The 16319-nt window shown below is 56.7% G+C and overlaps 1 protein-coding gene across 11 annotated transcripts in view; it reads left to right on the forward strand.

Annotated features, from left to right (window-relative positions):
- HSPG2 (heparan sulfate proteoglycan 2) overlaps window positions 1-16319 on the forward strand; it is a 117369-nt gene that overhangs the window by 86602 nt on the left and 14448 nt on the right. For 10 of the 11 annotated variants that reach the window (XM_045378591.3, XM_065528196.2, XM_065528204.2 and 7 more), the window contains 22 exons: window positions 146-281; window positions 375-526; window positions 1270-1405; window positions 1576-1727; window positions 2497-2635; window positions 2734-2885; window positions 3427-3562; window positions 3679-3830; window positions 4007-4145; window positions 5282-5433; window positions 5625-5772; window positions 7588-7739; window positions 8447-8588; window positions 8957-9108; window positions 9510-9651; window positions 9749-9889; window positions 10218-10352; window positions 10609-10793; window positions 12147-12342; window positions 12613-12792; window positions 13073-13333; window positions 15147-15351. In XM_045378591.3, the coding sequence (XP_045234526.3) occupies window positions 146-281; window positions 375-526; window positions 1270-1405; window positions 1576-1727; window positions 2497-2635; window positions 2734-2885; window positions 3427-3562; window positions 3679-3830; window positions 4007-4145; window positions 5282-5433; window positions 5625-5772; window positions 7588-7739; window positions 8447-8588; window positions 8957-9108; window positions 9510-9651; window positions 9749-9889; window positions 10218-10352; window positions 10609-10793; window positions 12147-12342; window positions 12613-12792; window positions 13073-13333; window positions 15147-15351 (3485 nt within the window). Of the gene's footprint in view, window positions 1-145; window positions 282-374; window positions 527-1269; window positions 1406-1575; window positions 1728-2496; window positions 2636-2733; window positions 2886-3426; window positions 3563-3678; window positions 3831-4006; window positions 4146-5281; window positions 5434-5624; window positions 5773-7587; window positions 7740-8446; window positions 8589-8956; window positions 9109-9509; window positions 9652-9748; window positions 9890-10217; window positions 10353-10608; window positions 10794-12146; window positions 12343-12612; window positions 12793-13072; window positions 13334-14182; window positions 14374-15146; window positions 15352-16319 lie in introns of those variants that run through there. The other variant, XM_065528215.2, reaches the window with a different exon arrangement.

Here is a 16319-nt window from a genome sequence, read left to right on the forward strand (position 1 = left end):
ATGTGGGATGGGGCCATGGGTAGTGGATTGTAGGGTCCTAGCCCCTAGCTGAGGGGCCAGCCCTTCCTAGATCAGGGAGAAGGGGTGGGGCATCTGCTTGCCTCCAGGAAGCTCCACTCTCACACTTCTCTCCACGGCTGCCCAGGTTCGTGGCTCCCGCCTGTACATCTTCCAGGCCTCACCTGCCGACGCGGGACAGTACGTCTGCCGGGCCAGCAACGGCATGGAGGCCTCCATCACGGTCACAGTAACTGGGACCCAGGGGGCCAACTTAGCCTACCGTGAGTGGGGCCACTAGGCTGGGCTGGGATGCGGAGAACAGGCTGGGTCAGCTTCAGAGAACAGGAGTGACCGGTGACCATCTTATCCCTCAGCTGCCGGCAGCACCCAGCCCGTCCGCATCGAGCCCTCCTCCTCACAGGTGGCTGAAGGGCAGACCCTGGATCTGAACTGCGTGGTGCCTGGGCAGTCCCATGCCCAGGTCACATGGCACAAGCGTGGGGGCAGCCTCCCTGTCCGGCACCAGGTATAGGACTGGAGGACAGACAGGCCACGAAGAGGAAGCAGGGTCCCTGGGTGGCGGAGGTTATTGGGGGGAGGGCTAGAGGCTCCCCTCAGATCGGGAAGCCCTGGACCCCATTGCAGAGATGTATAGTGCAGTGGTTAGAACCCAGAATCGGGACTGACCAACCTGGGTGTGAATTCTGGCCCCACCACTTAGCTTGTGACCTCGGACAAATTACTTAACCTCTCTGTGTTATAGTTTCAGGGCCTATAAAATGGTAAGAATAGTATGTACTTTACAGAATTATCTTAAATATTTATATATATGCAAAATCCTCAGAGCTTAGGCTCACAGAAAGTACTCTAAGCTGTTAATATTACTATAATACCATTAGCTATTGTTGTTACTGTAATTTGTAGAATTTAGGATACCACTGATTGCAAGATCCACTATGATTTTATGTACCTCTAAGAAAAAGCTTCCATTTGTAAGGTTATTCATTTTAGATGCATCTTGATTTTAGAGGTATAGAAATGTGTGTCTAGAATTGATGAGATGTGGTATGAGTATGTACCCAGCTCACTGGGGCTCCTGGGGTCGACCACCCGGCTCCTGGACAAGAGTCCCCCTTCCCCATGTGAAGGACAGGGAAAGTGATCCAGAGCTGGTGGCCAGGTCTTGGGGGTCAGAGTGAGGCAGGATTGCAGGTTATAGGAGCAGGGGTGTCCTGAGGACTCTCTCTGACTCACCCCCATTCTGACCAGACCCACGGCTCCCTGCTGAGACTCTACCAAGTGTCCCCCGCCGACTCAGGCGAGTACGTGTGCCGAGTGGCAGGCAGCTCCGTGCCTCTAGAGGCCTCCGTCCTGGTCACCATTGAGCCTGCGGGCTCAGTGCCGGGTGAGTAGCTCTCAGGGAGGGCAGGGCTGGAGGCCCAAGGTGGAAGGTTCCCCACTCTTGCAATGGCAGGATCAGGAGGCCAAGCCACAGACTGCACCTGCCGTGAGACCAGGAGCCCCATCTCATCTCACCTCCCAGCCAGCTATTGACCCTTTGCCCTCTGTCCCCAGCACTTGGGGTCACCCCCACAGTCCGGATCGAGTCATCATCTTCGCATGTGGCTGAAGGGCAGACCCTGGATCTGAACTGCCTCGTTGCCGGTCAGGCCCATGCCCAGGTTACATGGCACAAGCGCGGGGGCAGCCTCCCGGCCCGGCACCAGGTAGGAGGCAGGAGCTAAGGAAGCCTGAAGGACCCTGTAGCTGCAGTACAAGAGCATAGGCTTGACCGGGCGCGGTGGCTCACGCCTGTAATCCCAGCACTTTGGGAGGCCAAGGTGGGAGGATCACGAGGTCAGGAGTTCGAGACCAGCCTGTCGGACATAATGAAACCCCATCTCTACTAAAAATACACAAATTAGCCGGGCGTAGTGGTACGTGCCTATAATTGCAGCTTCTCAGGAGGCTGAGGCAGGAGAATCGCTTGAACCCAGGAGGCGGAGGTTTCAGTGAGCCAAGATTGTGCCATTGCACTCCAGCATGGGCGACAGAGCAAGACTCCGTCTCAAAAAAAAAAAGACCATAGGCTTTGAACTCAGGCACATTCAAGTTCAGACACTGTTCCGCCACTTGCATGCTGTGTGACTTTAGGCCAGTCACTTGTCACTTGATTCCCTGACCCTCAGTGTCCTCGTCTGCCAAATGGGCTCATGCTGCCTACCTCATCTCCCCTGTAGCATGTCAACAAACACTGGTCCCCACTTTTCTCTGGTGCCAAGTCTCAGGCGTCCCTGGCATGGGTGAGGTGGGAGGCTAGACCCAGTCCTGACACTGGGGCGGGAGATAGGAAGGCACAAGGTAGTTTCCCCTGGAAGAGCTTCCATGAAGTTCCAGCTGGCTGGGCTGGGAGTGCCACCCGGGAAGGGAACAGGAGCTTGGCGTGAGCCGCAGTGACCGGTTCTGAGCCTGCCTCCTCCCTCCTGACCCTCCTAGGTGCATGGCTCGAGGCTACGGCTGCTCCAGGTGACCCCAGCTGACTCAGGGGAGTACGTGTGCCGTGTGGTTGGCAGCTCGGGCACCCAGGAAGCCTCGGTCCTTGTCACCATCCAGCAGCGCCTTAGCGGCTCCCACTGTGAGTGTCTAGGGGGTCACGCAAATGGTAGAGGGCTGGGGGCCCCCCACTGCAGCCTCAGCAGCTCCCACACCCTGCCTTCCATCTTGCCCTCCCAGCCCAGGGCGTGGCATACCCTGTCCGCATCGAGTCCTCCTCAGCCTCCCTGGCCAATGGACACACCCTGGACCTCAACTGCCTGGTTGCCAGCCAGGCTCCCCATACCATCACCTGGTATAAGCGTGGAGGCAGCTTACCCAGCCGGCACCAGGTACAGGGCCAGCAGGTGGGGAGGGCAAAAGCAGGGCACACCAGCCCCCAGTGGGAAGAGAGGGAACTCTCAGAACCTCACTCTGTGCTCATTCAGTCATTCAACAAACATTGAGTATCCTTGCTGGATGGGTCCTAGACTGGTGCTGAGAATACAGAAATAAGGCTCCCTGACCTCAGGGAGATCCACTTATGCGCCAAATCTCACTGAAAAGCTGCTCCGGGCCATGTCCTGTGCCTGGCACTGAAGATTCTGGATGGAATGAGACAGCTGCCTGCTCTCAGGCAGCTCGCAGGCCGTGGGAGCCCCAGCAGGATACTCGGTCAACCCTGCGGAGGGCCTTAACAGGCTTTCTGGAGGGGTGACAAAAGACTAGTCCACCCCAGCCCAGAGACAGGCCACGTGCTATGCTGGGAGCTTCAGGAAGGCCACTGGGGAGGCAAGGCAGGGGGGCTCCCAGAGTCCAGGGGGCAGTGGCAGCAGTGCCCAAGACGTAGAGGTGCTGCCCACACCTACACCTCCTGCCATCTGCTTCCTGCAGATCGTGGGCTCCCGGCTGAGGATCCCTCAGGTGACTCCGGCGGACTCGGGCGAGTACGTGTGTCATGTCAGTAACGGTGCAGGCTCTCGGGAGACCTCGCTTATCGTCACCATCCAGGGCAGCGGCTCCTCCCACGGTGAGAGCAGAGAGGGCGGGGGTCAAGACAAGTGGTACAGGGGGTGGCAGAGAGGTCCCCAGTGCCATCACTGTTACCTCACTCTGGCGGCGTGGTCCACACCCCTCTGTCCCCAGTGCCCAGCGTCTCCCCACCAATCAGGATCGAGTCCTCTTCCCCTACGGTGGTAGAAGGGCAGACCTTGGATCTGAACTGTGTGGTCGCCAGGCAGCCCCAGGCTATCATCACATGGTACAAGCGTGGAGGCAGCCTTCCCTCCCGACACCAGGTACAGAGTGGAGCCACGGCAGCAGGGGTGGAACCCTGGTCTCCTGGGGTGAGCAGAGCAGGCTCCCTGTCTCATGGACTGGGCCCTGGGTAGACAGACAGCAGCCTCGACAGGCTGAGCAGGAAGGCCTGAGCCCTCCACTCCCTCTTCCTCTCTTTCCCCATCCGCACGCCCAGACCCATGGCTCCCACCTGCGGTTGCACCAAATGTCTGTGGCTGACTCGGGCGAGTATGTGTGCCGGGCCAACAACAACATTGATGCCCTGGAGGCCTCCATCGTGATCTCCGTCTCCCCTAGAGCTGGCAGCCCCTCCGGTGAGTCTGCCCAGGAAAGGGACAAGGGATGCAGGCAACAGTGTTCCCTGGGGAGGAAGGAACTTTCGGGTCAGAGTCCTCAGACCTGGTGGTACTCAGGCAAGGGCCAGTGGAAAGATGTGTGGGTTCAAAGGCCGGGCGCGGTGGCTCATGCCTGAAATCCCAGCACTTTGGGAGGCTAAGGTGAGTGGATCGCTTGAGCCTAGGAGCCCTGGACAACATGGTAAAATCCATCTCTACTAAAAATACAAAAATTAGTCCGGCGTTGTTACCTATAGTCCCAGCTACTTGGGAGGCTGAAGTGGGAGACTTGCTTGAGCCCAGGAGGTTGAGGCTGCAGTGAGCTGTGATTCACTGTGCTCCAGCCTAGGCAACAGGAGTGAAACACCATCTCAAAAAAAAAACCCTGGGTTCAAATCCTGCTTGTACCACTAAGGGACTTAAAGAGTTACCTTTCCCTCTCAGCCTCAGTTTCCACCAGTGAAGTGGGGGCATTGACCTTTCCAACCTCTCAGAAGTACACTGTTGAATACAGTGGCTACGGCTACCCCATTTCTAACATTTCAAGTTCTCAATAGCGCCTGTGCAGATAAAAAACATTTCCATCATGGTAGGAAGTTTATGGACTTTGTGAGGGTTAAGTGAGTTAGTGCATTTAATGTGCTTAGAGCAGTGCCTGGCATGCCATAAGTGCTTTCTAAGTGTTGACTATTATTATTTTTTATTTTTTTATTTTTTGAGAGGGAGTCTCTCTGTCACCCAGGCTGGAATGCAGTGGCGCAGTCTCAACTCACTGCAACTTCCGCTTTCCAGGTTAAAGCGTTTCTCCTGTGTCAGCCTCCGAGTAGCTGGGACTCCAGGCACATGCCACCATGCCCCAGTAATTTTTGTATTTTTAGTAGAGACAGGGTTTCACCATATTGGTCAGGCTGGTCTCAAACTCCTGACCTCAGGTCATCCACCCACCTTGGCCTCCCAGAGTGCTGGGATTACAGGCATGAACCACCATGCCCGGCCAAGTGTTAACTATTATTATTACTCTGAGGGGGTGAGATTTTCCATGGCAGAGGCTCCCACCAACCCTGTTCCCAAATCTGACAATGGCTGAGCTGACTCACTGGTCTCCGTTCGCCCAGCCCCTGGCAGTTCCATGCCCATCAGGATTGAGTCATCATCCTCACACGTGGCCGAAGGGCAGACCCTGGATCTGAACTGCGTGGTCCCCGGGCAGGCCCATGCCCAGGTCACTTGGCACAAACGTGGGGGCAGCCTCCCCAGTCACCATCAGGTACGCAGCCGGCAGGAAATGGTGGGAGGGCCGCTGGATGTGGGGGCCCTGGCTAGCTCTGCTAGGAGGGAGACTAGGAGCCCCTGTGGGGTGCAGTACCCACCTGTGTCAGAGGTTAGACCCTGGCCCCAGGCTTTCAGAGATTCCAGACTGGCACCTGACTCTGTTCCTCTGTCCTGTCCCCTGTTCAGGCCCACGGCTCACGACTGCGGCTGCACCAGGTGTCCCCGGCCGACTCGGGTGAATACGTGTGCCGGGTGATGGGCAGCTCTGGCCCCCTGGAGGCCTCAGTCCTGGTCACCATTGAAGCCTCTGGCTCAAGTGCTGTCCACGTCCCCGGTGAGGGACTGGGAGGACAGAGGAGGGAGGAAGGGACAGAGAGCCAGTGGGCAGAACTGGGAGAAGGAAACACTTTCTAGCACTTGGCGAGAACGGCCGCTCTGATTCCAGACTCTACCTCCCACCACCCACATGGTCCCAGGACCGAGGAGCCAGCATAAGTGGAGTGGCTCCTATCCCTCTCCACAGCTTGCGAGCACAGGCTTTGGAGTCTGGCATCTGTGCATGAGTCCCGGCTCCTCTGGCCACACTTGGAGATGTGGCACAAGGGACTTCAGCTTTCCACGTGTCACTGTCCCTTATCTGTAAAGAAGGGGTAGTAGCGCTCTTGTATTCTACTATCTAATTACAGAGTTCCCAAAAGCCTGGGACTGCACCTCTGCGAGGATTGAAAGGTGATTTATACATCTTTATTAGGGCCGGTGTGGTAACTCACACCTGTAATCCCAGCACTTTGGGAGGCCGAGGTGGGCGGATTGCCTGAGCTCATGACCAGTCTGGTCTCAGAGTTCGAGACCAGTCTGGACCACATAGTGAAACCGCACCTCTACTAAAAATACAAAAGTTACCTGGGCGTGGTGGCACATGCCATTAGTCCTAGCTACTCGGGAGGCTGAAGCACGAGAATCACTTGAACCCAGGAGGCGGAGGGTGCAGTGAGCCGAGATTGCACCACGGCACTCCAGCCTGGGTGACAGAGTGAGACTCTTTGTCTCCAAAAATAAATAAATAAATAAATAAATAAATAGGCCGGGCGCGGTGGCTCAAGCCTGTAATCCCAGCACTTTGGGAGGCCGAGACGGGCGGATCACAAGGTCAGGAGATCGAGACCATCCTGGCTAACCCGGTGAAACCCCGTCTCTACTAAAAAATACAAAAAACTAGCCGGGCGAGGTGGCGGGCGCCTGTAGTCCCAGCTACTGGGGAGTCTGAGGCAGGAGAATGGCGTGAACCCGGGAGGCGGAGCTTGCAGTGAGCTGAGATCCGGCCACTGCACTCCAGCCTGGGCGACAGAGCGAGACTCCGTCTCAAAAAATAAAAATAAAAATAAATAAATAAATAAATGCCTTTATTAGTACTGGTGACATATGAGGGACAAAAAAACACATCAAGCTTGTCCTTATTTCTTGGAAATCTTTGTTTATGATGGGGCTAAGTAGTTAAGGTTTTTTAAAAGTGAATCAGTTGAAAGGAAAATGTCCAGTAATTAATAGCACACGGGGCACATGCTATGCGGAAATCATAAGGGGATACGGATTGCTAAGTAGTAAACATGATCCAGCACCTCTTAGGTGCTAGGCCCTGTCATATTTACACATATTAGTTCATTTTGTCTTCACAACAGCCCTTTGAGGTAGATGGCATTGTTCTCTCCAGTTTACAGATGGGGAAACTGAGACTCAGGTGAAGTTCTTTTCCAAAGGTCATACCGCTAATCAATGGCAGAGCTAGGATTTGAATCCAGGCAGTCTGGCCCCAGAGTCTGGGTTCTTAGCCACATTCTCTCCAAGTTTGCCAAACATTAGGGGCCTTGTGGTCTGTGTGGAGGTGTCTAGACCTGAGCCCTGGCCCCACTGGTGCTGGGAGCGAGGGAGGAGGAGGAGATGGTGGGGCTACTGCCTGGGGGCGGGGCTGGGGGAATGAAAAGTGTCTCCACCTCCCAGGCTAGCCCAGCTGCTCCAGGCCTCAATGGAATGGGAAGGGAAAGAAGCCATGTCCCAAATGGCCTCTGGTCCTAACATCTGGGCCCCAGGGGAAGGGCTGAGGGCATCAGGGTGGGTATCTCAGCTCACTGACCTCTCCCCTGTGCCCCAGCTCCAGGTGGAGCCCCACCTATCCGCATCGAGACCTCCTCCTCCCGAGTGGCCGAAGGGCAGACCCTGGATCTGAAGTGCGTGGTGCCCGGGCAGGCCCACGCCCAGGTCACGTGGCACAAGCGTGGAGGAAACCTCCCTGCCCGGCACCAGGTAAAGGAGCTGGAGAAGGAGGCATGCCTCCTCCACACCCACAGCGGTCCTGCCTGAATCCAGCCCTGAAGGGAAAGTGGTCTCAGCAACCGGGGCTTGTAGGGAATGGCAGCAGGAGGCCACTGGAGTCAGGAGGTTGAGAGCAGGCTGGGCACACCAGGGCCACCACCAGCCCCACACCATCTTGGTGCCAAATAGAAAAGGACACCTCTGGCCAGGTGCAGTGGCTCATGCCTGTAATCCCAGCACTTTGGGAGGCCGAGGCAGGTGGATCACTTGAGGTCAGGAGTTCAAAGCCAGCCTGGCCATCGTGACTAAACCAAAAATACAAAAATTGGCCAGGCGTGGTGGCAGACGCCTGTAATCCCAGCTATTCGGGAGGCTGAGGCAGGAGAATCACTTGAACCCAGGAGGCAGAGGTTGCGGTGAGCTGAGATTGCACCACTGCACTCCAGCCTGGATGACAGCGAGACACTGTCTCAAAAAAGAAAGAAAAGGGCACCTGTTACTCAAGGCTCTTGCCTTCCTCCTACCGGAAAAACCATCCTACTAAACATGCCCTCCACAGTGCAGGCTGTCAAAGGGGTCGCTGCCAACAGGATGCACCTACATATCTGTGCATGGCAGTCCCCGGGTGTGGGTGCCAGAGGCCTGGGCATCTGAAGGCTCCCAGCTCACCCTCCCCACTCTCACCCCACCTTGGCCAGGTCCACGGCCCACTGCTGAGGCTGAACCAGGTGTCCCCAGCCGACTCTGGCGAGTACTCGTGCCAAGTGACTGGAAGCTCAGGCACCCTGGAGGCATCTGTCCTGGTCACAATTGAGCCCTCCAGCCCAGGCCCCATTCCTGGTGAGTGACAGGGAACAGTGGGCGATGCACAGGCACGGCGCCCCTTCCCAGCGCTGCTCCTCTCCTCTCTCCCAGCCAGGCGCTTACTGTTGCCTGCCGGCGGGGTTTCGTACCACAGAGGATCAAGCCAACCCAGGTGTTCCCAAGTCTGACGATGGTCCCGTCCCCTCAACCAGGGGTCCCCAGCCCTGGGTGTCAGGAGGACACTTGAGTCCCCAGGGAAAGGAGACCCTTCTTAGGTTACATCAGCCTCTCTCAAGCCACTGCACCCCCAGGACCAACTGGAGTTGGCCTTCACTGCCACCACCTTCAGCCCCTGCCTTGATCCCGGGAGCCTGGCCTCTCTCACCCACCCCCTGTGCCCACAGCTCCAGGACTGGCCCAGCCCATCTACATCGAGGCTTCCTCTTCACACGTGACTGAAGGGCAGACTCTGGATCTGAACTGTGTGGTGCCCGGGCAGGCCCATGCCCAGGTCACGTGGTACAAGCGCGGGGGCAGCCTCCCCGCCCGGCACCAGGTACAGGGGCCAGGATGGGGAGGATTCCAGGGCAGGCAAGGTTAGACCTGCAGTTGCTTTCTGCACCCAAACCTCATGCAAACACCAGCCTGCTTGGGTACCCCGGGGGATAAAATACTTTTGGGGGACGAGTTCACCAGCCTGCAAATCAGGAGACCTGGGTTTTTCGCTTGGCTCTGCAGCTGAATCATTTCCTGGGCCTCAGTTAAGTTAAGTTGCTGGGCCACTGTAAAGTTAGTGGGTTGGACTTCTAGGATTCTGGGAACAAAGCTTCCGTCAGCCCTGCCAGCTGGGGCCCTGGGCTCCCGAGAGAACTCTTGGGCACCGGCACAGGTGGGCTTGGGGACATTTCTTGTCCCAGGGACTTTGCCCTGATAACTGTCCCCTCGCTGCTCTGACAGACCCATGGCTCCCAGCTGCGGCTCCACCAGGTCTCCCCTGCTGACTCAGGCGAGTATGTGTGTCGTGCAGCTGGTGGCCCAGGCCCTGAGCAAGAAGCCTCCTTCACAGTCACCGTCCCACCCAGCGAGGGGTCTTCCTACCGTGAGTACGGCAGATGCCATGGGCAAGGGGGGAAGGGGAGGGCCCTGAAGCTGAGCCCACCCCTGCTGAGCCCAGCCCTCTGCCCCTTTGGCCCCAGGCCTTAGGAGCCCGGTCATCTCCATCGACCCGCCCAGCAGCACTGTGCAGCAGGGCCAGGATGCCAGCTTCAAGTGCCTCATCCATGATGGAGCAGTCCCCATCAGCCTCGAGTGGAAGACCCGGAACCAGGAGCTGGAGGGTGAGCCAGGCTGGCAGGCGGGTGGGCAAGCCGGGGGCAGGTGTGGGGGTGCCGTCATCCCCACTGTGCAAGGGTGGGGTGGAAGTCTGGACGCCCCACATTTATGGTGTGGCCCTGAGTAAGGCCCTTCCCATCTCTGTATGGCGAGGGCGCTGGACCCAGGAGTTTCCAAGGCCTTTGTTACCTTCTGCTCTCTGGGACTCTGTGAGCTGGACACACCCAGGCCGGAGGGGTTGGAGGCGTGGGCCCAGGGGCACAGGCTGGCAGCACCAAGACACGAGAAGGACCAAGTCAATCCTCTCTCACCCTCCCCCATGCAACCTTACAGACAACGTCCACATCAGTCCCAATGGCTCCATCATCACCATCGTGGGCACCCGGCCCAGCAACCATGGCACCTACCGCTGCGTGGCCTCCAATGCCTACGGCGTGGCCCAGAGTGTGGTGAACCTCAGTGTGCACGGTGAGGGGACGTTGACTCTGTGGGGCTCTGCCCTCCTGTTTCCAGCCCTGATTCTCAGCTCAGAGCCTCCAAGTTTAAATCCTCCTTCTACCACTGACTCTGTCTTAGGCATTCTCCCTGTCTGAGCCTCAGTTTCCACCTCAGTGCGGTGTGGAGACAGGTGCCCACCCAGCACTTACTAAGCTGGAGACCATGGCAGTGTGGGTGACCAGCAGAGCCCTGCCTGTGTGTCAGTGGTTGTCATTCCTCCACACAGGGCCCCCTACAGTGTCCGTGCTCCCCGAGGGCCCCGTGTGGGTGAAAGTGGGAAAGGCTGTCACCCTGGAGTGTGTCAGTGCCGGGGAGCCCCGCTCCTCTGCTCGTTGGACCCGGATCAGCAGCGCCCCTGCCAAGTTGGAGCAGCGGACATATGGGCTCATGGACAGCCGCGCAGTGCTCCAGGTGAAGCCGGGGCTGGTGCCTCGCTGGGTCTGAGGCCCAGTCCAGGGCCCAGCCTTGAGCAGGTGTTTGGAGGAGATAGTAGTGGATGGGCGGGTGGTGATGAGTGGATGGAGAGAGGAAGGGAGGAATGGGATGGGATGGAATGGGTGGATGGCGAATAGACTGGAAGATGAGAGGGTAGAGAGAAGGAAGGTAGGAGAAGGAAGAAAGAATGAGTGGAAGGATGGGAGGGTGGGTCGAAGGCCAAGTGGATGGATGGACTAATGGGGTGTCATGAGGATGAGCCCTCAAGCAACCAGATGGGAGAGCTAAAAACCAAGGAAAGGGCCAGGCATGGTGGCACGTGCCTGTAATCCCAGCACTTTGGGAGGCCAAGGCAGGAAGATCACTTGAGCCCAAGAGTTCAAGACCAGCCTGGGAGGCCGAGGTGGGTGGATCACCTGAGGTCGGGAGTTCGAGACCAGCCTGGCCAACATGGTGAAACCCCATCTCTACTAAAAATACAAAATTAGGCGGGGCGCGGTGGCTCACGCCTGTAATCCCAGCAATTTGGGAGGCTGAGGCGGGTGGATCACGAGGTCAGGAGATCAAGACCATCCTGGCTAACATGGCGAAACCCCATCTCTACTAAAAATACAAAAAAAAAAAAAAAAGTCTGGGCATGGTGGCGGGTGCCTGTAGTCCCAGCTACTCAGGAGGCTGAGGCGGGAGAATGGCGTGAACCTGGGAGGCGGAGCTTGCAGTGAGCCGAGATTGTGCCACTGCACTGCAGCCTGAGTGACAGAGCTGAGTGAGACCCTGTCCCAAAAAAAAAAAAAAAAAGTACAAAATTAGCTGGGTGTGGTGGCACACACCCGTAGTCCCAGCTACTCGGGAGGCTGAGGCAGGAGAATTGCTTGAAACAGGGAGGCAGAGGCTGCAGTGAGCCAAGATCACGCCACTGCACTCCAGCCTGGACCAGACAGAGCAAGACTCCATCTCAAAATAAATAAATAAATAAATAAAAATTAAAAATAAAAATAAAATTAAAAATTAGCCAGGTATGGCAGCACATAATTTTTATGGCAGCACATAAAAATTAGCCAGGTATGGCAGCTGTAGTCCCAGCTATTCAGGAGGCTGAGGCGAGAGGATTGCTTGAGCCCGGGAGGCAGAGGTTGCAATGAGCCAGGACGATGCCACCGCACTCCAACCTGGGCAACAGAGTAAGACCCTGTCTCAAAAATAAATAAATAAATAAATAAATAAATACCAAGGCAGGTAGAGGAAATAGGGAAAACCAAGCCAGAGCTGGGGCTGACATCAAAGTCCCCACTCAGTACCCACATAACCAGCCTCCTTGCTTTCTCCCAGATTTCATCAGCTAAACCATCAGATGCGGGCACTTACGTGTGCCTTGCTCAGAATGCACTGGGCACAGCACAGAAGCAGGTGGAGGTGATCGTGGACACAGGCGCCATGGCCCCCGGGGCCCCTCAGGTCCAAGCTGAAGAAGCTGAGCTGACTGTGGAGGCTGGACACACGGCCACCTTGCGCTGCTCGGCCACAGGTATGGCCAGGGACTGGCACATAGGGCTGGCAGGGCAGGGATGCCCTGGGATCTGAAATGTAGGCACATGTGATCTAGAGATGATGTCATGCCCAGGGGTGGGGAGTACGGGGAGACCGTGTTGCTAGCATCCCCCAGTGATGGCTGAGGAACCCAGCTGGGGTCCCATAGAGGGACAGGATCACCCAGGGCCCTTCCTCACCACAGCCACCCTCTGCGGCTCCCTGAGGTAGCCCAGTGACTTCTGTCATCTTCCATTCAACTCCACAGGCAGCCCCGCGCCCACCATCCACTGGTCCAAGCTGCGTTCCCCACTACCCTGGCAGCACCGGCTGGAAGGTGACACACTCATCATACCCCGGGTAGCCCAGCAGGACTCGGGCCAGTACATCTGCAATGCCACTAGCCCTGCTGGGCACGCTGAGGCCACCATCATCCTGCACGTGGAGAGTAAGGCCTCATCCCTTCTTTGTCTGCACCAAATGGAGATATGAGCCCCCCAATGAGGCTCCACCCCACACAGAACCCCAGGAACCCCATCCAGAGGTCTCCAAGCACAGCAGGGTCCCAGAGCCTGCCCTTGCCCGACACCCCACCTGGGACCTTTGCTTTCCTTATCCCTGGTCCTCTGGGCTCATCATTCAGTTTTCCTGGACACCTGGATCCAATGACCTGCTGCCATTCTGACCTTTGCCCTCCCCCATCCTGACCTCTGTGTCCCCCTACCCAGGCCCACCGTATGCCACCACGGTCCCAGAGCACGCTTCGGTGCAGGCAGGGGAGACGGTACAGCTCCAGTGCCTGGCTCACGGGACACCCCCACTCACCTTCCAGTGGAGCCGCGTGGGCAGCAGCCTTCCTGGGAGGGCTACTGCCAGGAACGAGCTGCTGCACTTCGAGCGTGCAGCCCCTGAGGACTCAGGCCGCTACCGCTGCTGGGTCACCAACAAGGTGGGCTCAGCCGAGGCCTTTGCCCAGCTGCTCGTCCAAGGTAAGCAGCCCCGGCTCAGGGTTTAAGGGGGTCACCTTTCCTCTTGGCCCTTCGATGACCCAGCTAGGCAGACTCAGGTGGGAAGGCCTCCCTCCATAACCCCACCTGGAATGCCCTCATCTCCCCTGTTCTCCGGGGCCCAAGGCAGGTCCAGGAAGCCCTCCATCACGTGTGCTCAGCTCCTCTAGCTCTCACGGCTGCTCCCCACCTTTGGCACAGCCCTGGCACTGCCGAAGGAAACCATTCTGTGTACGTAAGCACCCCAGCCAGCCTCCCCTGCCAGGCAGTGAGAATGCTCAGGGCAGGGCCTGGACCCAGGCATCTCAGCAGCCCTGGGCTTAATTGAGGGCGACACGGCCCAGGATGGGCTGGGTAAATGCTTGACAGGGACAACAGTGAATGAGTGACAGGAGCGCCCACCCCCGGCACGCCCAGGGCTTCAGTGGATCTTCAGAAGGCCCAGCATTTCCATGGCCTCTTGCATCAATGATACAAATGAGAGCTTTTGGGCCCAAACTCTTAAAGTAGCACAGCATGTAGCCCTCTGGTCACGGGCCTGGACTGTGGACTCAGACCTGGGTTCAAAGCATAGCTTGGCCATTTGCTGGCTGTGCAACCTTGGCCAAGTCACTGAATCTTTTTGAGCCTCAGTTTCTTTTTTTTTTTCTTTTTTTTTTTTTTTTTTGAGACAGAATCTCACTCTGTCACCCAGGCTTGAGTGCAATGGCACAATCTCGGCTCACTGCAACCTCCATCTCCCGGGTTCAAGCGATTTTCGTGCCTCAGCCTCCTGAGTAGCTGAGACTACAGGCATGCACCACCATGCTTGGCTAATTTTTGTGTTTTTAGTAGAGAAGAGGATTTGCCATGTTGGCTAGGCTGGTCTCGAACTCCTGACCTCAAGTGATCCACCCACCTCAGCCTCCCAAAGTGCTGGGATTATAAGAGTGAGCCACCACGCTCGGCCTGAGCCTCAGTTTATCTGTAAAGTGGAGAGAACAATGCCAACCACGTAGGCTGAGTTGGAAAGGTACACAGAGGTAAACACAGATGTAAAACTGTGGTTCACAGTAGGCACTTAGTAAATGGGGACAATATGCATCTGCCCCCGCCTCCCATCTGTCCCCTGCACGTGTAGGTGTCTTTGCCATGGCCAAGTCCCTGGATTCTCTTATTTAAACTGCAGGCAGAATAGGCTTTGCTGTCCTTCCTTAAAATGTCTGAGTCTGGCCGGGCGTGGTGCTCATGCCTGTAATCCTAGCACTTTGGGAGGCCGAGGCTCACGAATTGCCTGAGCTCAGGAGTTCGAGACCAGCCTGGGCAACATGGTGAAACCCCGTCTCTACTAAAATACAAAAAAAAAAAAAAATTAGCCAGGCGTGGTGGCGGGCACCTGTAGTCCCAGCTACTCGGGAGGCTGAGGCAGGAGAATCGCTTGAACCCGGGAGGCAGAGGTTGCAGTGAGCCGAGATCATGCCACTGCACTCCAGCCTGGGGACAGAGCAAGACTCCATCTCAAAAAAAAAAAAGTCTGAGTCCCTCCCACTCTTTTCGTGGCCTACCCTCCCCACCCAGAAGCGAAGAGCTGTGGAAACAGAGCCCAGCTCTCCACAGGCCCTTATCTGTGTTGGCAGAATGGCGGCTGCGAGTGCAGATGAATGAATCTGCCACTGAAGGGGCTTTTTTTCCCTGGTCAGAGAGGCTATCAGGAGAACATTCCTTGAATCTTGGGCTGGGGGTTTCCTGGGTCCCCGGAGGGACATCAGGGACATCACACACATGTACCTGCAGAACCTCATACATGTCCCCGCAGGCCCTCCCGGCTCTCTCCCTGCCACCTCCATCCCAGCAGGGTCCACGCCCACCGTGCAGGTCACTCCTCAGCTAGAGACCAAGAGCATCGGGGCCAGCGTTGAATTCCACTGTGCTGTGCCCAGCGACCGGGGTACCCAGCTCCGTTGGTTCAAGGAAGGGGGTCAGCTGCCTCCGGGTCACAGCGTGCAGGATGGGGTGCTCCGGTAAGTGGGTCTGGGGGCAGGACTGGACTTGGGCAGCACAGCCCAAAGCTCACAGTGAGCAGAGTTAAAGCACCTGCCCCAGGGGGCGTAACATGAAGCACTGTCCTTGGACACATCACTTTACCTCTCTGAGCCTCAGTGTTCTCAGCTGTACGATGGGTTATATAAGACTGAATGAGGCTGGGCGCAGTGGCTCACGCCTGTAATCCCAGCACTTTGGGAGGCCGAGGCGAGTGGATCACCTGAGGTCAGGAGTTCAAGACCAGCCTGACCAACATGGAGAAACCCCGTCTCTACTAAAAATACAAAATTGGCCGGGCATGGTGGCACGTGGCTGTAATCCCAGCTACTAGGGAGGCTGAGGCAGGAGAATCGCTTGAACCTGGGAGGCGGAGGTTGCAGTGAACCAAGATAGTGCCATTGCACTCCAGCCTAGGCAACAAGAGTGAAACTCCGTCTCAAAAAAAAAAAAAAAAAAAAAAGACTGGATGAGGTCCAGGCACGGTGGCTCACGCCTGTAATCCCAGCACTTTGGGAGGCCGAGGCTGGTGGATCACCTGAGGTCAAGAGTTTGAGACCAGCCTGGCCAACATGGCTAAACCCTGTCTCTACTAAAAATACAAAAACTAGCTGGGCGTGGTAGCGGTCACCTGTAATCCCAACTACTCGGGAGGCTGAGACTGGAGAATTGCTTGAACCCAGGAGGCAGAAGTTGCAGTGAGCTGAGATCGTACCATTGCACTTCAGCCTGGGAGACAAGAGCAAAACTCTATCTCAAAAAGAAAAAAGACTGAAAGATTATCTAAAGCACTTGCCCAGTGCTTGGTGCTTGGAAGGCCTTCAGTAAACAGTGGCCCATTCATATTTATTATTAGTGGAGGAAAGAGAACAGACCCTGGGGCCAGAAATGTACGAATGACCCCAGATCTCAGCTCTGCTGCTTGATAATTGTAATCTTGAGCCCTAGA

Source organism: Macaca fascicularis, chromosome 1, assembly GCF_037993035.2.
Source record: "Macaca fascicularis isolate 582-1 chromosome 1, T2T-MFA8v1.1".
NCBI classification, from domain to species: domain Eukaryota; kingdom Metazoa; phylum Chordata; class Mammalia; order Primates; family Cercopithecidae; genus Macaca; species Macaca fascicularis.